This window comes from Molossus molossus, unplaced genomic scaffold (genome assembly GCF_014108415.1).
Source record: "Molossus molossus isolate mMolMol1 unplaced genomic scaffold, mMolMol1.p scaffold_m16_p_9, whole genome shotgun sequence".
Classification (NCBI taxonomy): Eukaryota; Metazoa; Chordata; class Mammalia; order Chiroptera; family Molossidae; genus Molossus; species Molossus molossus.
In genome coordinates, this window is record NW_023425403.1 from 4,426,996 (window position 1) to 4,453,183 (window position 26,188).

Below are 26,188 nucleotides of genomic sequence, written 5' to 3' on the forward strand. Positions count from 1 at the left end.
AGGCGCTCACTGCCTCTCCGCCCCTGGGCCTCTGTGTGGCTGCGCCCCGGGAGGGTCAGCGCAGCGGGACTTGCCTCTGCACACCCACACCAGGCACACCCGGGCGCATGCCCCACCCCCACCTAAATACTGTGTTTAAAGAGGTAGCCTACTTTATAGAGAAAAGGTATTGATATTTTAAATGTCTCATTTCTAGCTATATCCGTTTAAACTGTGTACCCGTAGAATGGGGTCATGTGTTATCACCAGCTCTTGTATAACAAAATTTGGAAAACGTTATTTTCTCTATAACCAGTCTGAAGCCCAAGAACTGACAACAGTCAAGATGTCTAAATTCGGTGGCGGCATCGGTGTTCCTACCAAAGAGGAAAGACTGAAGGAAGCTGCCGAGATGCACTTGAGATTAGGACAGATCCAGAGATACTGCGAGCTCATGGTTGAACTCGGAGAGGTAATGTGGTGTTAAAGGAACATCAAGGGGCTTAGCAGATTATTCTGAGTGCCAGTTAAACACTAAATAGTACACTTACCTTCTCCCAAATGACATGGTTCCCTGCCGGTCTGACCTCAGGCATGTGCCTCAGAGCAGCCGGTAGCCAAGTGCGGTCCGAGGCTAGCCGACCTCGTCCACGGGCATCCCCGCCGGACCTGCAGACTCAGCCCAGTGACCTGTGTTTCCGTAGCCCCGCACGTTCTTCTCACGCAGGTTCAGATTGAGAACCACTGCCCTGGTCTGGGATCTGGTTCCTAAGACAGGCGTGCCGGCTGGCTGGCTCCCCGAGGGTCCCCTTGCTCGTACTTTGTCCTAACGAAATCCCACCCTGGCCAGAGGAAGGGTTTCCACTGAGGACCACCTGATGTCACATCTGGATAGTTCAGAGGACTGAACAAAACAGTTTCCATGAAGGTTGGGCTGCACTGTCCGGATAAGACTCAGCACAGTGCCTGCATTTGCAGGTGGGTGGGGACTGACAGATCAGAGGTGGGGAGGCTTCTGTTTGTGGATCTGGGTGCAGGTTACAGGAATGTTCAGTTTTTGAAAACTTGCTGAGTTTTGTATTTTCTGCCCGTGTATTTACTTGAACAGAATTCTCCCACCCTTCCAGAAACAAACAAAAAGGATCAGAATGGCTCAACTCATGTCATACTTGGTCTCTTTTGACAAGTTCTGTGTTCGTTAATTTTATCATTATAACATGATATTAGGGATATAAATAATATAAAGTAAAACAGCAATAAAGTTACAATAAAATATATCAAAATTAAATTTAATTCACCTTTTTATTCATACACTAGAGATACTTACTGCTTGACCTAACATAATAGATTGTGTCATTTAAAACTGTTATTGAAGGCACTGCAAATGAAAAAGCATTTAATCTAGGAGCAGTGTAAAGCTTTTCCTTATGAAGAGGTAAAGATATGACCTAAAGGTTACTTTTAACAGGGCAGCATTAGAAAGAATAGATTCTACCAAAAGTCGGAGGAAATAAATACATTTTGGTAGAATGGTATAATTCTTTATCTTTCTGAGTTCCATATTTTGATATTTATAATTTTAAATTAAATTTAATTCTAATTGAATTGAAGATCCTTTAATCATGTATCTGTTTATGGAACGTAATAATTTTGTTGTGCAGTTTTGTTGATGGACTTAATGACCCAATTTCCTTTAGAAATGTGGTGTCTTTGTAATTGTTCATTATCACTTCCTTCCAGATCGCTTATTTCTGTAAGATTAATACTATGAGATCAGAAAGACATTTAATCTTTTCACTTACAAGACCTGTTCTTACTGAAGGAGCGGGTGAAGCTAATTGAACCTACATTTCAACTTCTTGTTTTCCATTTCTCCTTACTATATTATAGATAAACTTCCTCTAAAAGATATTTCAAGTTCCCTTTCTTAGGTAACATGACTATAAATAATATTTTTAATTACCTGTTTAAACTTGAACCTATTATTTTCAAGCTAATGACCAATTTTATAGCCTTAATTGCAATAGAATTCTGTTTTGGAAAGCCTTAATTAAAATGAAGGTTTGAGCTCTGAGCAGCTGGCTCAGTTGGTTGGAGCGTCGTCCTGTACACCATAATGTTGCGGGTTTGATTCCTGGTCAGGGCACATAAATCAGAGGCAACCGATCAATGTTTCTCTCTCACATCGATGCTTCTCTCTCTTCAAAAATCAATTTAAAAAAATATCCATGGGTGAGGACTTAATAAATAAATAAATACAAGTAAATACATAAAATTAAACGAAGCTTTGATTTCTGTAGTGATAGTTCAGAATATTTTCCCGCACTTCCCTCTAGACTTGGATTCAGTGAAATCCATGTTTTCGAATAGCAGTCACAATCAGCTTTCATTGAGCAATGAGCTTCTTTATCAGTAGTCTAATTTTAAATATGAAGACAAGTATTATCAATTATAAAGGAAGAATGTACAATAAATATAATTTATAAAAGTGAGTAGGGAAAGAATAAAAATAGAAATGGATATTTGTTAAACATAACAGTAAAATGACAATTTCAGTATGTGTATTCCTTTGAACATAGAACACCGCAGAACAGATTACTCTGGCGTGTTGGAAGATGAGTTCGTATACTTTCCAAACTACATACTTTAGTTAGTATCCCTCCCCCACCCTCACCTTCTCTCCCTCTTCCTCTCCCTTTCTCTAGCTCTCGTCTCTCTGTCTAGAACTTTGGGCTATTTCCTGCCAAATAGTACACTTTACATACCTTATTTCATTTTAAAATATGGTAACATTTATGCTCTGTGGAGTGAATGAGGTAGAACACGAAACTGATCCTGGAAATGCGCACACCGAAACCTCGTATTAGAAATTCGAGTTCAATAAAACAAGCTGCGAGTCAGACGTGCATCAGAAGCCGTGTTTCTGTTCTTGTCTCCTGCTCCAGTGGGACAAAGCCTTGTCGGTGGCCCCGGGGGTCTCTCTGAGGTACTGGAAGAAGTTGATGCAGAGGTAAGGCAGAGGGTCTGTGTCCAAGACAGCTTGAAAAACATGTTAAAGTAGAAACGATAGATGAATATGATGGCAGCTTTTGAGATTTATGCTTTTATGTTATCTTAAATAATAACTGAATTTTATATCTACCGATACAATAAACTAATCAATTACAAGTCATTTTGCTGTTCTGTTTGACCGGACATCTAATAAAGACGGTGGAAGGCAAATTTCCCCGTGTCAACGGGCAAGATGACAGGTGCATACGCGCGCTCGCTGGTTACAGCGTGGCTATTGAGAAATGAGTGGTGAGAGTTTCTGACGGTACCAGGTGTCTGTGGAATACTTACTCTGTACTCTCAGATTCTCTCAGTAGACGCCACCTCCTGCCATTTCCTCTCCCTGGATAGCGGGGAGGGACAGATGGCAAAGAGTCTCCACACTGAGCAGGCTTAACTAGATGTCCTTGTTCAAGAACGTAATAAACAAGACTTTTTCCTGAGATGTATTAGTTTCCTAGCGATGCCACACCAAGTACCGCAGACGAGGTGGCTTGGAACGCCGGAAATCTGTTCTCTCGTCCCGGGGCTGGAGGGCCGGTTCCTACTGAAGGCTCAGATGGAACCAGGCGCCTGCTTCCCCCCGCCCTGGTGGTTGCCAGCAGTCCTCGGCTGGTGGGCATCACCCCGGCCCCTGCCTCGTCTTCACAAGGCATCGCCCCTGGGTGTCTCCGTGCCCAGCTTTCCCTCCGGCTGTAAGGACACCACTCATACCAGGTCTAGGGACTGTCCTATCCAATATAGCCCTATCTTAACTAATTGCATTGACAAATAAGGTAACATTCACCGAAACCATGGGTTAGAATGTCAACATATCTTTCTGGGGGATGCATTTTAACCCACAACACAAGACTTTATTCTCTATTCATTTACGCAACAAATATTTATTTAGTGCTTACACTGTGCTGATCACTCTGCTGGCCTATAGAGTTCTGTTTAATGAGTATTTTAATTTTTTTTTTTAAAGAAATTTCAGGGCTGTTTGTTTTTTTAATGTTTTATTCATTTTTTAGAGCGAGAGAGAGAAACATCGATGTGAGAGAGAAACATTGATCAGCTGCTTCCTGCACGCCCCCTTACCAGGGACCGAGCCTGCAAGTTGGGCATGTGCCCTGACCAGGAACTGAACTGGGACCTCTCAGTTCATGAGACGACACTCAATCTACTGAGCCACACTAGCCTGGCATGAGTGTTTATTTTATATCTGGCATTAAAAATGGAAACTTTTTATTTCATGACACATGGTTTATAAAACAGTTGAACTGCATTTCATATGTACAAATAAAAATCAGAGGCAGGGCATGGACTTCCGAAGATTCGCGCATTGCCCTGGGAGAGGAGGGGTCCCCAGCGTGGACTCCCGAAGGTTAGCACTTTGCCCTGGGAGAGGAGGGGTCCCCAGCGTGGACTCCCGAAGGTTAGTGATCTGCTCTGGGAGAGGAGGGGTCCCCAGCGTGGACTCCCGAAGGTTAGCGATCTGCTCTGGGAGAGGAGGGGTCCCCAGCGTGGACTCCCGAAGGTTAGCACTTTGCCCTGGGAGAGGAGGGGTCCCCAGCGTGGACTCCCGAAGGTTAGTGATCTGCTCTGGGAGAGGAGGGGTCCCCAGCGTGGACTCCCGAGGGTTAGCACTTTGCCCTGGGAGAGGAGGGGTCCCCAGCGTGGACTCCCGAGGGTTAGCACTTTGCCCTGGGAGAGGAGGGGTCCCCAGCGTGGACTCCCGAAGATTAGCACTTTGCCCTGGGAGAGGAGGGGTCCCCAGCGTGGACTCCCAAAGGTTAGCACTTTGCCCTGGGAGAGGAGGGGTCCCCAGCGTGGACTCCCGAAGGTTAGCGATCTGCTCTGGGAGAGGAGGGGTCCCCAGTGTGGACTCCCGAAGGTTAGCGATCTGCTCTGGGAGAGGAGGGGTCCCCAGCGTGGACTCCCGAAGGTTAGCACTTTGCCCTGGGAGAGGAGGGGTCCCCAGTGTGGACTCCCGAAGGTTAGCACTTTGCCCTGGGAGAGGAGGGGTCCCCAGTGTGGACTCCCGAAGGTTAGCGATCTGCTCTGGGAGAGGAGGGGTCCCCAGCGTGGACTCCCGAAGGTTAGCACTTTGCCCTGGGAGAGGAGGGGTCCCCAGCGTGGACTCCCGAAGGTTAGCACTTTGCCCTGGGAGAGGAGGGGTCCCCAGTGTGGACTCCCGAAGGTTAGCGATCTGCTCTGGGAGAGGAGGGGTCCCCAGTGTGGACTCCCGAAGGTTAGCGATCTGCTCTGGGAGAGGAGGGGTCCCCAGCGTGGACTCCCGAAGGTTAGCGATCTGCCCTGGGAGAGGAGGGGTCCCCAGCACTGACTTTCCCCGCCCTGTGGTCAGCGGCAGGCTGGCCCAGCCCTCCAGCTGCCGGCTCCCTCCCCTCAGCTCCAAGTCCCAGCGGATTCTGGGCCCTTGCTGCGCCGTGAACATTACTGCTCCCACTGAAACCTTAGCAGGTCAAGTTAGCAGAGGACGCTTATTTCACAAGACAACTTTATCTCAACCTCAGCAAAGCTTTTTTAAACTTATTTTTGAAAACAAACACTGATTTTCTCTGCTCTGCAGTTCACCTGGCGGCCAGAAAATGGTCTCCCTGCAGCTCCGAAGTTCACGTTTTGTAGACCCAGCCACTGAGATTGGCAGTCCCCCCGTCCTGGCCCCACGTGCCAAGGAAGAGAATACTGTTTCTATTCTGCCGCAACAAGGGAATCAGGGTCACGGGGTAACCAAAGCGCTGTTGGGAAGAGCCCAGCGACCCTGTAAATTGAAGATGAGCTTTGCACCTGCCCAAAGATTGGCCCTTGAAATGCAAGTTAGTGCAAATGCACATCAGTTAAACGTCCCAGATGCGAGTGGAAGGACCTGGCTGGTCACTGGCAAAGTGCCTGGACTTAGATAGGAAGAGAAGCAGAGACACAGACCGTGTGGACACAGAGCCTGAGGCAGACACGTACACCCTCGGTAACTGTCAGCGTCCGGATCTCCTACCCCCTTCGCATACCTGACCACGGGGTTCTCCTCGCCCGAGGGCATGTTTGCACTTATCTTCAGATAGAGTGGGAGGGGGAGAGAGAGAAAGATCAACGTGAGAGACACATCGATTGGTTGCCACCCACACGACCCCAACCGGGGCCGGGGACAAACTGCAAGCAAGGTACATGCCCTTAGCAGGAACCGAACCAGGGACTCTGGTCCTGCGGGCCAACGCTCTAACCATTGTGCAAACCGGCCAGGGCTGGAACACAGTTTTTCTTTAAGTTACCTTGCCTGGCCTGGCCAGTGTGGCTCAGTGGGTTGAGTGTCATCCCATGCACCCAGAGGTCACCGGTTGGATTCCCAGTCAGCTCATGCCCAGGCCTCAGGCTCCATCCTCAGTAGGGGGTGTGCAGGAGGCAGCTGATCGGTGTTTCTATCTCTCCCTCTCCCCTCCTCTCATTCTAAACAAAAAATCAATAAAAAATATTTTTTAAAAAATAAATAAATTACCTTGCTTGGGTAATTACAGTATTCCACATTTTATTATCATTATTTATGTGCTTGCCTTATTCTCTTTAATGATTTTTAAGCTAGTTGCATTTGAAGCTCTTTATTTAAAAGTCTCTTTAATAAAGTAGACACCCACATCCAATCAAGAGCAGATCTCCTATCACACAGACCTGGTTTATAACTGGTTTTCAGAAACGTGTCACTGTTGTAAACAGGTGAGCTGCTCTAACCTGAACACCTGGCAGGCTCAGAACATTTGAAATAAAAATATGTGGTGTTCTAAGGTCAAACAAGTATCTGTAGCATTTATTATTTCAGAAAACTTTTCCATATATGATTTGATCATAAAGTCTGTCTTTTTTTAAAGTGATACTCAAAAGTTATGAAATCCGCTTCAAATTTTTAGCTATTTCAGAAAATCGCAGTCTAGCTGAGAACTTTGACATTACCATATTGTAAAACATTGCTTTTGTTTTATTAGGAGAGCTGACCAGTTAATCCAGGAAGATAAGGATGATGTCATTCCTTACTGCATAGCCACTGGTGATGTGAGAAAACTGGTCGACTTTTTTGTGTCTCGGGGTCAGCTCAAGGAAGCTCTGCTCATCGCCCAGGTACGGCCACCTCACCGCAGAAGCCACGCGCGTTGGTGGGTGGGTGTGAAAAGGAGAGGTCTTGATGACTGATTCTCCTTCCTGATGGACAGATCAGAGAAGGCGTGGCTCTGCCCACCCCCGGCCTTCCGTCTCGACCTCTCAGGCCCAGTCTCTGTGCTCTGGCCACAGTGACCTTGTTTTAGAACCTCAAACACAGGCATCTCTGCAGGCTGAGCCTGTCTGCCCCTGAACACAGTGTCGGCTCAAACAGCTTTGCCTGCTCCCCGTGTCCTGAGCTCCATGTCCATACTGTGGAGTTCGCTGCTTTTTCAGACTCCGAGAGTATCTCCAAATTGTGGTCTACATTTCAAACATGATTTAGGTATACTTCATTCCAAACACTTGCCTGAAATGGGTCGATTATCAACAGTTAGCTAAAGATTAATTAAAGTTTTCCTTAACTTCCAGGCTGCTTGTGAGGGGAACATGCAGACCTGCCATGTTTCCACGCCCAGAGGACCTTCCTGTTCTGATGACGTCTACAAGGACGAGTGTAACGAGTGAGGGGCTGGTTCTCGGTCGGGCTCTGGGTTTTAGAGCTGGTTTCCTTAGGCTGACTTGAGGGCCGAGCAGAGCTAGGCTGGCTCAGGTCCTCCCTGCACTTCCCGCCAGTCAAGGTGCTTAGGTGAGCAGGGACATGTCAGCCATGTAGACACAACCGGACACGCTCTGTATCGCTTCCAGGAAGGCAGAGCGTGGAGACTGCAAGTCAAGAACCTAAATATTTAAATCTGAGCAACCCTGTTGGGAGCAGGGATGTGACATTGCTGCTTCATGTTCTGCTGAAGAGTCAGTGGATGATAACGTGGTAGTATTTATAGACCCGTGACCCCAGTTCCCGTGTCTGGAATAACATTTCAGCCTCTTTTTTAATGTAATTTTTTTTCTTTATTGGTTTTAGAGAGAGAAGAATGGTGAAGGAGAGAGAGAAACATGGATGAGAGAGAACATCGACTGGTCGCCTCCTGCACGCCCCCCACGGGGGATCGGACCCACAACCTGGGCATGTGCCCTGACCGGGAACCGAACTGGGGACCTCCTGGTGCAGGGTCGACGCTCAACCCCTGAGCCACACCAGCCGGGCACATTTCAGCCCCTTTTAAAGAAGAAATCCAAATAGTTACATGTTTTAAAGAAATAGAAATTAGAATTCTTCAGCTTTTTGACCTTCCAAATCTAGTCACCTGCCTTCTCCTCCCTCTCCTCTCGGCCCCTGGCTTACCCCGGAAATAGGCCGTGTGACCTTCTAGGGCACTTACCAATGAGAACGGATCTTACCGTGTGAGGCAGGGGCGCCCTGGGACCGACACGTCCCTCCTGGCGCGCTGCCGCTGCTCTGCCATCGCCACCCCGGCATCCTAACCCTCGGACACGCACCACAGTGCAGCCGTCACCTGAGTTCTGACAGTTCGAGCTCAGCCTTAGTTTTTCAGAGGTGCACTGCCCTCTGGCTGAGTCGTGAACTGGTCAACGCGCAATGGTCAGTTTTGAAAATGAGGCTTTTCTTCTGACGATCGGGGTTCATCAGCTCATCTAAGAAAGACTACTTTCCTGATTTTCCCCAAACCAGGCTTTATACCAAAATCAAGGATGTCCAGTTAAATCTGATCTGACCTCATAATTAGCTGGTTTTAAAGGGGAGTGAGGTCACTTTTCCGGGGGACTCCTGTGTCTGTCTAGAACACGCTCTCCTCCTCGTTCCAGACTCCTGCACACAGTGAGCGGAGAGCTGGCGGAGCGGTACCTCCAGGACGGCCGGGCGATGCTCGCCGCGTGTTGCCACCTGGCTGCAGACGACATCGAGGTACATTCCACGGGGTCTCTGCCGCTGGAAAGCTCTGCAGATGAGTCGAGGTGTCTGAGGGGAGAGTAGGGTGACTTCTGGGAAAGGTCGGTAAGACCTGGTTCTGTATGCTTTCCAAGCCCGAGGATTACGATTCTGCAGTCTCCAGGTCTGCTTTAAATTTGCTTAATTGTTATCCCAGGAGACGTATTTGTAACAAGCTTACTTGAAGTATCTGCTCATAGAGGAGAAGCAGTAGTGTGGTAAAGGACATTCGCTGCATTTGAAAGCACTTATTTGAAAGTATACTTCTGTATACTCTTCACAAGTTATACTTTAGGGTATTTTCCAGTTGGCCCACTAATGCAATAAGGAAAATACTAGGTAAAGGTACAGATTCTGTTTTCATGAATCCTTACATATATTGGCTTTAGGGGATAATTGATACATCATACACTACTTAAGAAGCCTTTAAGAATTTACATTTTTTTCTGAGAGACTGAAGGACATGTTGAGGTTATTGCAGAAAGACTGTTATTAATTACAAAAATATGAGCAATGGTTCTAAATTTTTAAATGCTAACTTTATAGAATATTCCCATGTGTCCCTTTATTACCTTTTGCATTTGAAATCGCAGTTACACTCACATACTGTGTAGAAACATTACAGTTACTGTTTTACAAGAACAACTGATCATAGGGGAATCCAGCCCCACCGCCTTCCTGAGCTCGGCGGGACGGTGTCCCTCCCCAGCACCTCGGACACTGACCCCCTGTTTGCTCCCGAGCAAGCTGGCGATGGCGTCCCTGATCCGCGGGAACGAGCTGGAGTTGGCCATCTGCGTGGGCACTGTCCTGGGGGAGTCGGCGACACCAGCCACCCACTACGCCCTGGAATTACTGGCGAGAAAATGCATGATGATTCCAATATGGTAAGACTTTCTAAATGCAAAGAAGAATTTTACAGTGATGGAATGCATTTTCTCAGTCTTGCAAGTTGCATTGGAGAAGGTGTGCTGGGAGTAAACAGATGGTGGGAGGAAAGGGTGATGTGAGGATGAAGTAATGGTGTGAACTACTGGGTTGTGTGATGAAATCTACCGTGACCCATCTGAAGTCACCCGGTTGTAATTCCATAATGGTCCAAGCACTCAAAGTACCAGGGATGACGAATGTGCACATGTTCGATTATCGAGACCTCGCGTTCCCACATTCCAAATTCTGTGCACCTACTACACTCATTCTTCTCAGATCTTGTGTTTTGCTTTAAGGTTTGGAAAAGAAACTCACTTTCCAGTGGAGAGTATAATACAGGGGGGTCGCTGGAGATGGAGCAGGCTACTTCCCCAAGCTTAGGCAGCATTTCAGAGACGGCCCTGGAGAGTCCCTGGGTGATGAAATCAGCCCAGTCTGCTCTCGCTCACACCTGCCGAGCCCTGTCCTCGGGCCGAGCGCCCTCATGATGGAGGGGCTTTTATTCTGGAGGGACTTTCGGGAAGCTGTGAAGCTGTCTCAGTGGTATTGTGTTGGATACAGATGATTTTAGACTTTCATCTCCTCTTTTACCAAATTACTCAGAACCTCAAGAGGTGCTTAATAAACGATTCTTAGGACTTTGACCTCCCCGCCGTCCCCCCTTGCCACCCACTCGGTGGAGCAGTGCCAGGCTGCACCCTGAGCTCCGCAGGCAGTGACCGTGGCAACGGCAGCTCCGGTCTGGGTGCTGCTCGGGCCTCCGCCGGCCTGAGCACCTTGCGTGTGATGACTCGCCGGGCGCTCTGCGGTGGACGGTTCGTCTCAGGCCTAGTAAGTGGCAGGAGCCAAGATGCGCTGTCTCTGAGGTTCACACTCCCAGCTAGTGTCCGCGTCGCTCAGGGCTGCCGTTCAGGGGACCGCAGACGGGGGCTGAGAAACAGCAGACCTGTGCCCCTCGGGTCCGGAAGCTGAGGACTGCGGGTCAAGGCGCAGCGTCGGTGTCTGACGAGAACAGGCTCCCCGGGTGACAGTGGGCCGTCTGTCACTGTGCCCCGTGGTGTGGGGGATGGGGAGCCTCTGTGGCTCTTTCATAAGGGCGCACGTCCATTCATGAGGGCTCTGCCCTGGTGACCTCATCCCCAATACCATCCCCTTGCAGATTTGGTGTCAACCTACGAACTGGGGGGACCCACACGTTCAGACTACGGCGGCTAGCACACTGTGTGGGGACACACACGGTCAGACTACGGCAGCTAGCACACTGTGGGGGGACCCACACAGTCAGCCTATGGCGGCTAGCACACTGTGGGGGGACCCACACGGTCAGACTACGGCAGCCAGCACACTGTGGGGACACACGGTCAGACCACGGCAGCCAGCACACTGGGGGGACACACGGTCAGACCACGGCAGCCAGCACACTGGGGGGACACACGGTCAGACCACGGCAGCCAGCACACTGGGGGGACACACGGTCAGACCACGGCAGCCAGCACACTGGGGGGACACACGGTCAGACCACGGCAGCCAGCACACTGTGCCACCTCCTCACGTGCGGTTCGCTCAGAAAGAGCAGCACTTGCCACTTCTTTTTCTGTCTGGACCCGGGAGCTTTACAGTGAGCCAGGCGTCCTGTCTTTATTCCTTGTTACCCATCCACACGGAGTCCCCTTCCCCGCCAAGTGCTGTGGTACCCAGCCTCGGTCTTAGACTCGGCACGGTTAGTGCCGACCATCCCTCAGGACTGCCCAGTTCCCTCTGTCGAGGACCCTCGTCATTTCCATCGTTACGGGACTTCCCTAGACCAGCCCAGAGCATGAGGTCAACCCGGACGGTGGGCTCACAAAGGTGACTGTCTCCATGCAGAAGTCATCGTCTAATCTAAAAATGGGATTTGTTTTTTTTAAGTGAAGATAAAAAGAAGCAAACAGGAATAGATACTAAATATAAAAGAGTTTTTCAAATCTTTCAAATAACTATATGTTTTAGATGCTTTTAATGTAAAACTTTTGTTGCCCTGTAACCCTCAGACCTCCCCCCTCCCCGAGTTGTTCCTTTATATATCCGCAGATATGTGTACCAAAAAGCAGGACAGAGTTAAAATTCTGGCATATATGATGCTGATCAGGTTATTTCCAGCGGAAACCTTTCATTCTCATGGATTAGTAGAGCCCCACAAATTTAAAAGAATAATTAAGGTAGCATAATTTCAAGAGAATGTTTATTATTTCATAAACCAAGAATCCTTCACATTTTTATAATTACTGGTTAATGTTTGCTTCTTCCTGGTACTCATCTCACGTTTATAGTATTCATATTCAGAAGCGTTTTCTTTCTAGTTTCCCACCTGATGGATACAGGTATCATCTACTTTTATAAGAACTGCTTAATTAAAGATTTCTATTCTATTTTATTAGAATATCAACTCTATATTAAGAAATTATCATTAACTATTTTCACTTTGTTTTACAGAATGCCAATTTATTTCCATAATTCCTAGCTTATAAAACCTAAAGTAATTAGAACAGCTCCTATAACCTAGGTGTAAAAGCACTCATGATTTTATACTAAATGGTGTATAATGAACCGTGACTTTATACACTATAAAATAATAGCTAATTCAGCTAACAAATTCTTCTTCCTGATTGGTGTGGCTCAGTGGTTGAGCATCATCCCTTGAACTGAGAGGTCCTGGCTTGATTCCTGGTCAGGGCGCAGGCCCGGGCTGCAGGCTCCACCCCTGGTGAGGGGCGTGCCGGAGGCGGCCGATAGACGTCTCTCTCACATTGATATTTCTACCTCTCTCTCCCTTCCTCTGTCTCTCTAAAAAATAAATCAATTAAAAAAACTTTAAAAAATAAAAACTAAATAAAATGCCTGTTCTGATAGTGAAATATAAGACGTTAGGTCATTTGGTTGGTCTATATCATTACATATATATGCATTTTCCCCAACTGGTGTACTAAATTTTCAGTAAGTAGTGATTTCATCTAAAGAGTGAGTGAAACTAGCTAGCATTACTGTACATTTCACTGCATCAGGATGTGATTCGAAAGAAAGATTTTTGTCTGTAGTTGACAGAAGTTTGAGTAGAATTTTAGCACAGCGATTTTATATACCACAAAAACAAGTAGTACTTTCTATATTCTCACAGACATTATTGAAAACACTGTTGAATGTTAGTATCAGAAAACATAAAGTCATTTATAATTTCAGCAAGAACATTTATAAATTACTATAATTTGGAAACTGTAAAAACAGTCAACGATTGACCTCTCCAGTGATAATAGAACATTGGTCACACAACAGATTATTTCTATTGTTCTGTACTCACTATATTCTTTTTTTTTTTTTTTTCGATTTTCCATTCAGGTAGAGTGGGAGGGAGGGAGAGGAACAGAGAGAGAGAGAGAGAAACATCAACATGAAGGGACACATCGAGTGGCTGCCACCCGCACAACCAACCAGGGCTGGGGACAAACAGCAACCGAGGTACGTGCCCTTAGCGGGAACTGAACCCAGGTCTCTCCAGACCACAGGCCGATGCTCTAACCGCTGAGCCAAACCGGCCAGGGCCTCACTATATTCTTGATTAACTGTCTTTTAATGCTTGAAAAATAACTTCTTCACATAGCTGAGCAATGTCGATTTCACTGAGGGCATCACACACAACTGAAGGAGGGTTCGCTGTGGCACCCCACAGCGTGCTCCAGGGAGCCCCCTTAATGCTGCCTTTTCCACAGTCACCTGAGTTGTGTATTCAGCTCCTTGGAGGGTAAAGATCATCTTGAACTATGAAAAATGGTGTTTTCTCAGTTGTCGTTCATGCAGCCAAAAACTCTTCATCTGGTGATTTAAAAAAGAATTTAATGAAAAGTACTTGTAAAGCTGTTATGTCCAAACAATTTTTACATGCTTTATTTATGAATGATTTAGTCCATTGATTGACTCTTTAAAAAGTAAATTGGAACACTGCCTTTGTATCTTTGCTTTCCACCTACTGTGGAACAAATAGGCAGACACCCCAAATTCCCTGGTGTTCTAGCCAACTGATACGCTGTCCGCTGAGCATTCACAAGTGGGTTTTGTGATTTGCTCCAAAGCACAGATCTAAATGATTCAGTTTGGTTAGAGAATCATTCTGTAATAACAGAATCAGTTGTGAGCATGTGAAGACTCAGCTTAGAGTTTTAAAAATATTTAGGAATTTCCTAACACGTGTTTCTTCATGCCCCTGGTCCCTGCAGTCGTTTGGAGGAGTCTCAGGATTACGTGGGAAGTAGTCCTGCTGGTGTAAACACCAGGGGGTGTCCTGAGTCTCCCCGTCTTGACCTGTGCGGTGCCGTTTCCCTCTCTGACGTTCCTTCTGCATGTGGCTAGGGACTTGGCGGCGGACCTGCTCCTGATGATGCGGGACAACGAGCTGCAGCTGGTGAAGCTGTGTGCCTTCCGCCCGGGCTGCCTGGAGGAGAGGGACGAGCTCCGAGAGAAGGTAGTTCGGCCGCGGCCGGAAACGCGCTGGTCTCAGGTCCTGGGGGACAGGTGCAGTCAGAGGAACAGATCTGTGCTCTCTGGGACCCTTTCATAAATGCAGCGAGAGTGGTGAGAAGTAACACGTATTGAGCTTGTATATGTGCCTGGAACTATTCTAAATGTTCATGTGAGTTTGTATTTTACTAACTTCTCACGAAACCCTGAAAACAGGGGCTGTTGTCCCTATTTTATAGCGCAGGAAAGGAGCTTGCCTGAGGTAATGGTGGTGAGGCCATCAGCTCCCGGCGCCAAGCCCGCCCCTCCGCTGCCCACTTGGCGTGCGAGGTGCGCGTGTGCTGTTTGACCACGCAGGCTGCAGAGGGCCCGGTGAAGCATGAGGAAGTGTTCATGCCATTTTCTAAAGTGCTTTCAGGAAATACTCCCTTGCAGAATATAGGAACGTATGTACCAAGATTATATACAAAATGACCAAAATGTTCCACAGTACGGAGGTTGCATGTAACTTGAGGTACATTCTGTGTCTCAGGCTGTCGATCCGTTAGAAGGATCATGAAGCTCTGTTTTTGTTGGCCTCGGGGCACGGCTGTAAAACACAGAAAAGCAGGTCGCGGCCTGTGCACATGCCCGTGGGTTCATTGTCTATGTAACTGTGCAGCACACGTAAGAAGGTGCACGCAGTTCTTTTAGGGAAAAGATAAGATGCCAGTGAAACATTCTCATTTTGAACTCTAATAACAACAAATTTTGTTTTATTTATGTGAACCTTGATTTTTCCCCATGTGAGAGTGTCTCTGTTCCTCATGGGACTTATTGAGTACCGTTTACTTTAGATAGACCAAAGTGTGTGAGTGTGTAAGAGTGTGTCAGGGCATGTATGTGTGCATGTGTGTGTAAGAGTGTGTCAGTGCACGTGTGAGTGTGTGAAAGAATGTCAGTGCATGTGTGTGAGAATGTGTGTGTAAGAGTGTGTCAGTGCATGTGTGTGAGAATGTAAAAGTGTAAGTTGGTGTCAGTACATGTGTGTGAGAATGTGTGTAAGTTTGTCAGTGCATGTGTGTGAGAATGTAAAAGTGTCAATGCATGTGAGAATTGTGTGTGAGAATGTGTGTGAGTGTAAGAGTGTCCGTGCATGTGTGTAAAAGTGTGTCAATGCATGTGTGTGAGAATGTGTGTGTACACAAATGTGTGTGAGTGTAAGAGTGTCAGTGCGTGTGTGTGAGAATGTGTGTGTGAGTGTGGTGTAAGAGTGTGTCGGTGCATGCGTGTGAGTGTGCGGTGGTCTCGGGGGATTCCTGTGGAAGGACGAATGCTGAGACCTACCAGTGGGTTGTGAGGTGAGTGACTCTAACTCCTGCGGGGCCGAGGTCCCGGTGTGAAGGGGAGCCCGAGAGGCTAAGCGGGGGACTGTTACACAGCTGCGGATGGCGGGCAGGTCGTCTCCACCGGTCCCTTCATCACATGCTCCAGAAGGCCCCAGTTAGCCGCTCACCCGACTTCACTAATAACACGTCAGAAAAACTAGTTTGTACGTGTGAAGGTGTTAATAACTCGGGACAGTTTCGCTAGTAAACTGACAATCATGTTAACTTATATAACTTCAGAATTGTAAGGTGGGACAAGAGTTACAGGGATGTTCGTCTCGCCCTTCTTGAATGCCATTTGGAGTTTCCGTGGGAACCATTTGGCATTGCCTCTGCCCTTGGAGCACCTGAAGGGAGAAACTGTCTTTCATCCGGCGGACGCAGGGCCTAGCACACGCCGTACCTCGGGGACCCGGCACCCCGTGGGTGTGGAGGGGAGCACGGCGACACGAAAGCTCCTGCACCGGGCTCGTCACAATCGTTTGATAGATCTGAAATGTTCAGTTCGCCTGATTTTTAAGCAGAAAATAAGAAACTGTTGAGTAAGTGCATAAATAAATAAGTTGAACAAACCGTCCTGGTAACTTAAGGAGATGGAAAAGTGAGGGAAGAGGGTGGCAAGTCTCAAGGGAAGAGACATGTGCCCCCGGGGTGAGCACCCTCCCGTCACCGCATGAAGCCTGGGCCGGGGAAGCAACACCGCCGTGGCGGCCAAAGGCCGGGAGACGGAGCATTAAACTGGTCCTCAGCGTTGCCCCAAAACACGCCAGCAGACGTGAGCACGTGGCCTTCACAAAGCATCCGTGTTGTGATGTGACGCAGGAGGTAACCTGATTCCGACCGGTGTGGAAGCAGAACACGTGCGGGAGGAAGCGACTCAGTTTTAACAGGATTTTTTAATGTAGAAAAGGGGGTGCACAGCTTCTCGTGTTCCAGCAGTGAGATTCCGTGAGCTCTGAACCGGCACTGTGTAGTATTTGGGCTGAGCACGTGTGGAGCTTGTACACGTTTGCCTGTCTGCTTGAGATGAGTTGTTTTGTCTCGGAGACCGGGGAAATCAATGGATCGTGCACAGGGCACGGGAGAGTGAACCTTTTATGTTTCGTACATTTGTTGTAGTTTTTTATCTCGGTCAGCGCATTTGTTCTGAGATAACTGATCTCAGCATTTCTGCTAAATGACATTCGCTGGCACTGGGTCCAGTATCACAGCCAAGACAGTCCCTTCCACCTCTGGGTTAGGTACTTGTTGCTGCAAACCCCTGGCTCTTAGGTGACACCCTCCTTATTACTGGTGTTATACCTTAAAGATGTTCCGTAAATGTCTTCTCTTAATGCCAGTTATTTTCTTCACATCTGTTCCGAGCAACTTGAATAAGAAAAAGGCCCAGGTACATGGGACAGATTTAGTGCTTCTCGCGATGCTTTTACCCCTGTGCGGTTTGGCATGTTGTCATCAGAGCCATTGTCTCCCAGTGCAAGCTGCCCACCGCGGAGCAAAGCGAGCGGCTGGCCGGGGCGGCGCAGGCCGGCGGCTCCACGCTGGAGGCGGTCAAGTACTACTTGTTAAGTCGAGAGCCGGAGAGAGCCCTTCCCATTGGCATCGACTTCGTCAAAGGTGAGATTTAAAATCTACGCCTTTGCCCGGCCGGTGTGGCTCACTGATTGAGCATCGACCCTGCGCCAGGAGGTCACAGGTTCGATTCCCGGTCAGGGCACATGCCCAGGTTGTGGGCCTGATCCCCAGTGGGTGGCATGCAGGAGGCGGCCAGTCAATGTTCTCTCTCATCGATGTTTCCATCTCTCCCTACTTCTCCCTTCCCCTCTCTCTCTAAAATCAGTAAAGAAAAAAATTTTTTTTGAATCTCCTCTTTTATTTGATATTTTTATTCATGTTGCTAAAAAGTTTGAAATTAAGCTCTAGCCACCCTAACTTGACAAAGGAAAGAGATTGCTGATTGTCTGATGAGGGACTCGAGACAGTCAGGAGGCGATGCTGGGCCTGGGTGCTGGGGGCAGACAGGAGGGGCCGGAAGAGATCTAATTACATGGGTTAGAAACGGGTGAACAATATTGATCCTGCTATTTAGAGATTCTTTTTGTTTGCTTTATTTTGCCAGAATACATCAGTAGTTCAGATTGGACTTTGGATACCATTTATCCCATTCTTGACCTACTGAGTTATATATGTACTGAAAAATTGCTCCTACATACATGTACGAAGTGAGTACCTTTCTCCAGAATCCATAACTGCAGCTTCATAATGTTTCAGGATGGCTCTATGATTTTCCATGTTTAGATCAAGAAATAAGATCATCTTGGACAGGTAGATGTCCATATAGAAAAATACTACATTTTTATGTTATAATCTTAAGAAAAATATACAGAGATCAATTTGAAATAGAAATCATAAATCTTAGTGGCCTCATTTACTAATAGTGTCGGTATTTTTATATATGTGTATGTACACACACACACACACACACACACACCAGGTTCAAATAGGGCCAATTTAAAGCTTCTTGGTGGTTTTGGACCTCAAGTCCTGAAGAAACTGGTGGTCATATCTATTACATATCTGTGTGTGCAAAACATACGAGTTGGGGAAGAAGGAAACACATAGTCACTGATGCAACACATGCGTGGAGACAGCCAAGGAATCGAGGAAAACAAGAGGGAAGACTTAAATAATGCTGAAGGTTTTGTTTTAAATTACAGTGTGTTCTAGCATAACGTCCGTGAGTCACCTGATGAATAAAAAACATCTTCAGGTTTAGAAACTTTTCTAAACATATTTTGCTATAAATGTTGCCCATTAAAATACTGAGATGCAAGTACAGCAACTGCATCTGAGAGTGATGTTCTACACCTCACGTGATGGAATTTTAATGCAATAAATATGTTCCCTTTTAGAGCTCGGAATGAGTTGCTCATACTGTGTGGTTACGTTGGCGCCTTGCTCGCCATCAGAAGACAGTACGAAAGCATTGTCCCCGCGCTGTACGAGTACACAAGGTATGGACGACTCTTCTGTTAGGGGAGGAGAGGGGTCCTCTCACGATGGCGGGGAGTCGCCGCTGACGCGAGCCTCAGCGAGCTACTCAGAAGCTAGTCGGCCTGGGAATAACAGACAGCCCGGTTCTAGCGGGAACACATCGGGTCTCGTGTTCTTGTGTCGGGACATGGAGGTCACGTTCCAGGGCTGTGCCAGCCGCTGCCAGGTGACCAGGTGGCGTCCAGCCCTCTGTGCCCTGTGTCTGCATCCTGAGATTTCAGGAAAGAGAGAAAAGGGCACAGGGTGAGCAACCACCAGGGGCAAGACCACCTGAGGCAGGGAGGAGAGTCCCCTCAGGGTGGTGTGCCCACATCCCTCGGCCAGAACTGCAGAACTCTGCTTTTCAAAGATGGGAGACTGGGAGTTTTAGTTTTCCACTCTCTCTTCAGTAGAGAGCAAAGCAAAGGAGTTTGTGGTAGCAGCTAACTCCCGGTTGTCCGTTCAGGCATAACCTACTGCCCGGCTGGTTCCTGACAGCTGCTGACCTTCCACCGTGATCCTCAAAACTTGTTAGACTCAGAAATAAAACCACGGTGCCTTCCCTACAAATCCATTTCCAAGTCTACTGGTTTGCCGACTGGCAGAGTAGGCCCTCCTGAGAGTGAGTCCGTGGCTGCACGATTCTTCTGAGTACCCTTCATGGGGCTCAGGCTTCAGAGGAAAACCAAGCTTCCTCGTCCCTGCCTCCCCTGCCGGGGGCACGGTGCTGCGGCTGTAGGTGGCCGCCGGAGCAGGCGGAGGGACAGCAGGACCGGACCCTGGCGGTGCCCAAGGAGACACCTGCCTGCACAGGCAGCAGGACCGCCGATCCAGAGCAGCTCCAACTAGGCCGTCGCAGGAACAGTGGCCTCTGTCACCTGGAACCGAAGGCTGCTTAGTGGAAAGTGTTCGGCTGGATGTGATTCAGAGGCAGGGAAAGTGAAGGGAGAGAAAGTGGTCCCTCGAAATTACATCGAGAACAGGAGGGCCTTCTGTTTTGGAGGGAGGAGGGACATGAGAGACTGTCCAGTTACAGGAAACACGTTGGTCCAGAAAGAGAAACCTGACAACTTGCTGACTTGAAAGAATTTCTCTTCCTTCTCTGTCGGTTCCATCTTTGTCGACTTGTCTTATATCGGTTTTCCCATCTGCTCCCATTGGTTCACAGTTCTGTTCGCTCCCGTCTCCCCTTCTGTCCTCTCCTTCCTGTTTCCTGCCCCCCCCCTCCTGCACCCTCTCGCCTGTCTGTCCCCAGGAGCCTCACCAGGCCATGGCTCCGCCTGCCCCTCCGTGGAGGTGGCTCCCCTTAGATTCACGCACAGCCCCCCTCCGAGCTCCTGCCGCTACCAAACTCCATCCTAAACGCGCGTTCGCGAAAGTAGGGGCGTCTTCCCTCTCCCTTCTGCTCCTTCGCATGTGCTCTCGTTCTTTCGACGGTGGCGTGATGTTCCTGTCATCCAGGATTCGGTGGCCAGGGTCACGAGGACGTGATTTCCTTCCCCGTCAGCATCCAGTGACTTAGGAGATCCCCGCGTCCCCGTGCTCATTTCCGGTCCTCTGGCCCATGCCCTTCCTCTAGACCTGGTCCCTGTCTCTCCCGCCAGCCCGCCCTGTGACTCCGCCACCGCCTTCCTGGAGGACCACCCTCCTTAGTACTTTCCAGGACGCCCCACTGTCTACTGAGAACATCCTAGATCCCTCGTTATACCTCCAAGGCCCCGAACACGGGGTTCCCACCCTGTTCTCCGCCGGGGGACCGAGGCACTGGGGCCTGTGTGCCTGTGACTGCGTCCCTGGCGCTGGTGTTCTCGCTCGGGGCCATCCCGTCGCCTGGGTGTTCCTCTCTCCACGCGTCCCAGAGGCAGCGAGGCCTCGGGCACCGCAGGCGGCCGCGCTCTGCCAGGTGCCGTCTGCCCGGGAGCCCAGTTGTTCAAGGAGTTCACTGGGAGCCGGCCACGTGGTCAGTAATTTGGGGCTAAAACAAAACAATAAGCTGCTAACGTGATATAATATTACTGAAATGTTAGATGTGTGTGCTGGGTGCTATTTATACCTTTTTCTCACCAGTTCTTACATCCCAGCAAAACGATGACAACTAGCCAGAGTGACCATAAAACGTAAATGACAGAAAGGCACAATTTTGCTCTTCCTTCATCCCTAAGGTCTTATGTTCTTTTTCTTTTTATCTCCTGAACAGCTTTTACTTTGAAACTCCCATTAGCTATTTCCTTGAGAAACATAAAGAGTTTGTAACTGATAGAAGCTGGAACTAGGATTCTTTGTCTGAAGCCTCCTCATTAATAATAAGCGAGTCTTCCTCCTGCACCAGATGGGATGGTCCCTGCGGTGGCTGTTCCCTGCCCCCGTTTTAGGGCATCTGTGTCCAGAACTGCAGTCTGCACGTCCCTGCCTCTCCACTAGGGGACACTGTTCTGGTCGGTTCCACCACCTGCTGTCTGACTCCTGACTCTCCTTCCTGATGCAGACACACAGTGTGCTGCGCACTGGCCACACGGCCACTAGTCAGCACCGCATGGCTGTGGGCCTCCCTCCACGCGTTATCAGTTCATTCGTCCCGCCCTCCCCCTCGGGCCGTCATCCAGCTACAGCTGCTGACCGCTCTTGACGCGCAGGGACTCAAAGGCTAAATACACAGTGAGCAGGCGCACGCATGCGCGCGTGCACACCCACACACACACACACACACACACACTGGTATACACATTTTTGAACAATGATTGTTGAATCTAACATTGCAGTTATTTCACATTTACTTGCCTTTCTGGTATCTTAGTCTCAGACGTCAGAAGTTAATTTCTTTTTTTTATTTTTTTTATTTATGAATTTGTTTTTGTTACAGACATTTCTCATTTTTCCCCCATTGACACCCTCCTCCTCTTCCCCCCTGCCCTATCCCCAGCTTTGTTGTCTATGTTCATTGGTCATGCATACATGCATGTAAGTTCTGTGGTTTATCTCTTCCCCCGCAAACGCCCCTCCTCTGAGGCTTGTCAGTCTATATCCCACCTCTATGTCTCTGGGTTAATTTTGTTCAGCAGTTAGTTTAGTTCATTATATTCCACAAATAAGTGAGATCATGTGATATTTGTCGTTCTGTGCTTGGCTTGTTTCACTTGGCATAATATTCTCCAGGTCCCTCCATGTTGTCTCAAAGGATAAGAGATCTTTCTTTCTTACAGCTGCATAGTACTCCATTGTGTATATGTACCACAGCTTTTTTATCCATTCGTCTACTGATGGACACTTGGGTTGTTTCCAGATCTTAGCTATTGTAAATAGTGCTGCTATGAACATGGGGGTACATATATTCTTTCTGATTGGTGTTTCAGGCTTCTTAGGGTATATTCCTAGAAGTGGGATCACTGCGTCAAATGGCAGTTCAATTTTTAATTTTTTGAGGTAACACCATAGTGTTTTCCATAGTGGCTGCACCAGTCCGCATTCCCACCAGCCGTGTACTAGAGTCCCCTTTTCTCCACACCCTCGCCAACACTTGTTGTTGTTTTTTTTGTTGTTTTTTTTATCATCCTCACCCGAGGACATTCTTCCACCTTTTGTTCAGGTAGAGTGGGAGAGAGAGAGAGGAACACAGAGAGAGAGAAACATCGACATGAAAGGGACACATCGAGTGGTCGCCACCCGCACAACCAACCAGGGCCGGGGACAAACTGCAACCGAGGTACATGCCCTTAGCGGGAACCAAACCCGGGTCTCTCTGGACCGCAGGCCAATGCTCCAACCGCTGAGCCAAACCGGCCAGGGCCAACACTTGTTGTTTGATGATTTGTTGATGGCGGCCATTCTGACAGGTGTGAGGTGATGCCTCATTGTTGTTTTAATTTGCATCTCTCTGATGATTAGTGACGTTGAGCATTTCTTCAGATGTCTCTTGGCCATTAGATATTAATTTCTTTCTCACGTTCACGTTTCAGTCAGCTCTTAAAGCGCCGGCATGTGTCCGTGCCTTTGACGATCGGACGGCTCTCCGAGGAGCTGGATGCGTGGAGAGCGTGCACGCAGCCCGCCAGCCAGTGAGTGAGTGGGGCACACGCGGGAGGCAGGCGTGCCGGCGTGTCACGGACAGGGCCGCGCGGCCGCTCCTGCCCAGCAGGGCGGGGAGCTGGCGGGGGCAGATGCGCAGCAGCAGTCTGCAGCGCAGCCTTTTCAGAGTCGTCTGTTGTACAACAAACTGAGTCCAAGGTTGATTTATCAAGGCGGCTAAATAGTCATCGGGGCTGTTTCTAATCCAAACCTTGGTAATTCTATGATTCTACAAAAATGAAAATGTAAAATCTGTTGAAAATATAGATCATCAGAAGACTCTTCATATACACCCCCGTCTGAGTCCCAAAGAATGGTTTATGCGGCTTTACTGGAGAGACTAAAAGAAGAACCAGTTCGAGGACTTACTGGACCAGATTATGTGACTGGATCCCGGCTTCCCAGTCATTCCGATGTTCACGTCTCCTGTCTTACGGGATTAAAAATCCAGGTACAGTCCAGTGGCAGGCAGAAATGATGTCTTTCCATCCTTTTATTTGTTTCATTATGTTTTGAAATGTTTTTAAAATAAGTATAATCTGACTAAAAGTAGGTACCTTTTAGTAACACATATATGTATACTTTGTAACAAATGTTTTAAAATACATATAGGTCATAGGTACCTATAAGGTGGCCCGAGGCCCAGCGAGAAGATACCCCGTGTAAATGCCCTCTCTCCTTCAAATAAACTCAGTCGCTGTGCTCTCATCATAAGAGCAATTCATGGAACAGGCCTCCTTAGTAACACATATATGATACTTTGTAACAAATGTTTTAAAATACAGATAGATCATATCCTTAGGAAATTAAATAAGGGAGACAAGCAACAATCAATAGATTATTGTAACATTAAATGTAACTTTATAGTCTCCATTTGTATTTTATAAACACAAAGGAAGCAATTAAAAACTCACAGATACATGATATATTATTGACATATTATGCATGTGTCTATATTGACTTAGTGAACTTTCCAGCGACTAAACATTATTAGGATCAATCGGAGGGATGGCTCAGTCCCAAAGAATGGTCCCTAATGTGCAGGCAGAGTGTGGTGGGGAGTGACCCCAGAGCCTGCCGGGGCCCCCCAGGAGAGAGAGGCCTTCGTCCTCTTGGGGCCAGGACCGGGGAGAGGGTCCCCATGAAGTAAAGCTGAAGCCCCCTGAAATCTTATGGAGACCACAGCTTGGGTGGAAAGAACATCACTCCCAGTAATAGTCACATTTTAGTAAGTCGATTCTTATTTCTGATGTAATGTGTCTAATTGCAGTTCTCATAGGAACATGCCAGGCCAATGGGGAAAAGTATTTGGGAGATTTCCACTCAAAATCGACTGAGTGGCCTGCTACTAATGTAACCCTGACTGATGTAAACTTGACACTGCAAACTCATGAACATACCAAGGTGGTCCCACAGACAGGCAGGGCACACGACTTCTGTTCAGCGACCAAGAACCAAAGCCGAGGTTAGTAAGGTGATCAGGAGCGAACGCAGAATAGTTTCAGGCTGTGTCTGCAGTGCCACTCACTGCACTCGGGGTGCTTCGTCCTTTGCCTTCCTCTCTCCGCTGCTGGCTCTTTCCCTTCTGGGGGACCAGCCGCCCTGTCGGGTGCTGTCTGACCCCGGCCCCAAACCACGTTGGGAAGGGCCTGCTCCTCACCTCCCTCCGTGCCCTGAGCGCACACCACTGACAGGTGGGCCGCCTCCAGGCTATTTCTACCCAACAGAAAGGCGGTGTGCTCTGGTCAGAACTGGGAGCGGCAGGTTCCTGGGGACGGGGTCTAGTCCGAGGATGGCTTCCCCACCCAGAAGCAACTTGTCAACAAGCTGTGTCCTTCGAAATCACGCCCACACCTCACTTCAGGACATGAGAGGCTTTTGTGTTTTCTAATCATGCTTTTCCTTCTGAGAGCTGGGAAATGTAGATCCAAAGGGTGTTTTCTGTTTGTTTTGGTTTTGGTTTTTTTGTATTTAGTTCTTTTAGAATAGCCTTGACATACAGAATAACTAATATAAATAAATTATTATAAATATGCTGGCAAGTCACATGACTGGCATGATTTCAAATTGTACAGACACACACACAGCTATATATTTTCATCCTCTGAGCAGGGTCAGATTCCTGGCCTACATGATTTTCCCAGCTGTGTGATTAAAATAGTAAAGTATGTTTAAAGCTATGAGTAGGTCCGGCCGGTGTGGCTCAGTGGTTGAGCGTCGACCCTGCACCAAGAGGTCGCTGGTTCAATTCCCGATCAGGGCACATGCCCAGGTTGTGGGCCCGATCCCCAGTGGGGGGCATGCAGGAGGCAGCCAATGGATGTTCCCTCTTATCAATGTTTCTCTCTCTCTCCCTCTCCTTTCCTCTCTCTGTAAAATTAATACAGGAAAAAGAAAAATAACATTTTAAAAAAAGCTATGAGTAGGCATACACACCTTTATAAATGTGAACTTTGCAGTAATTAATAGATTAATAATACCTGTTATCATTGGTAACACTATTGTATTTAAAGAACTCAAATGATAAAAGTGAATTCTGTTTTGAAAGACATCAGGATTATATATAACATTAAGATGTTTTAAAATGTTTCTATATTGGTAGCAGTTCCAAAAAATCTAATTTTTCTCATACTTTTATTTTCTAAGTTTTTATTGACTAAATTGGAGTGACATTGGTTAGTAAAAGTGTCTAGGTTTTAGGTGTACAGCCCTATCATACGTCATCTGTACACTGCGTTGTGTGTGCATCAACCCAAGTCAAGTCTCACATTTTCAGTTTCCTGTCAGCACTGCCTGAGCGTCGCCAGTGGGTTTTCTATCATGGTGATTGTTTCTCTAGTTTGAAACATGTGGTGAATTTATTCTCTCATCTTCTCTTTCCTCAACTCTCATGTGCAGGGCCCTGTGTATTTCCTTGAAGATGGGAAATCCGTGATCTCAATGAACGATGCTTTGATGTGGGCAAAGGTGAATCCTTTCTCACCTTTAGGGACTGGAATTCGACTCAACCCGTTCTGATAGAGAGGTTTTCTCCAGGCTGAGTTGTTTCTGAAAGACCTTTTGTTGGTTAGTATTAACTTAACCTTGTTGCCCAAGAGCCAGAGGTTGTGAGGAGGAGGGGGAGGTGGGAAATCACAGTCGACTCTATTTGTTAAGTTCAAAAAATAAAATATTTATATACTTTTGAAAAAAAAAAATAAGTGTCTCCTTTATAAAATGTAAGAGCCATATTTGGGAGGAAGGTAATATTTAAATGATAAAGGACTGAATAATCTAAAAGAACATATAAAACTTTGACAAA

The 26,188-nt window shown here is 47.6% G+C and overlaps 1 protein-coding gene across 4 annotated transcripts in view; it reads left to right on the plus strand.

Annotated features, from left to right (window-relative positions):
- The window catches only part of WDR17 (WD repeat domain 17), a 93,581-nt gene that overhangs the window by 63,743 nt on the left and 3,650 nt on the right, over positions 1–26,188 (plus strand). For 3 of the 4 annotated variants that reach the window (XM_036250242.1, XM_036250241.1, XM_036250243.1), the window contains 13 exons: positions 296–451; positions 2,925–2,989; positions 7,005–7,137; positions 7,588–7,679; positions 8,884–8,983; positions 9,755–9,894; positions 14,318–14,429; positions 17,268–17,409; positions 17,912–18,014; positions 18,705–18,806; positions 22,779–22,877; positions 23,155–23,338; positions 25,786–25,953. In XM_036250242.1, coding sequence (XP_036106135.1) covers positions 296–451; positions 2,925–2,989; positions 7,005–7,137; positions 7,588–7,679; positions 8,884–8,983; positions 9,755–9,894; positions 14,318–14,429; positions 17,268–17,409; positions 17,912–18,014; positions 18,705–18,806; positions 22,779–22,877; positions 23,155–23,338; positions 25,786–25,905 — 1,548 coding nt within the window. In that variant the 3' untranslated portion in view covers positions 25,906–25,953. Of the gene's footprint in view, positions 1–295; positions 452–2,924; positions 2,990–7,004; positions 7,138–7,587; positions 7,680–8,883; positions 8,984–9,754; positions 9,895–14,317; positions 14,430–17,267; positions 17,410–17,911; positions 18,015–18,704; positions 18,807–22,778; positions 22,882–23,154; positions 23,339–25,785; positions 25,954–26,188 lie in introns of those variants that run through there. The other variant, XM_036250244.1, reaches the window with a different exon arrangement.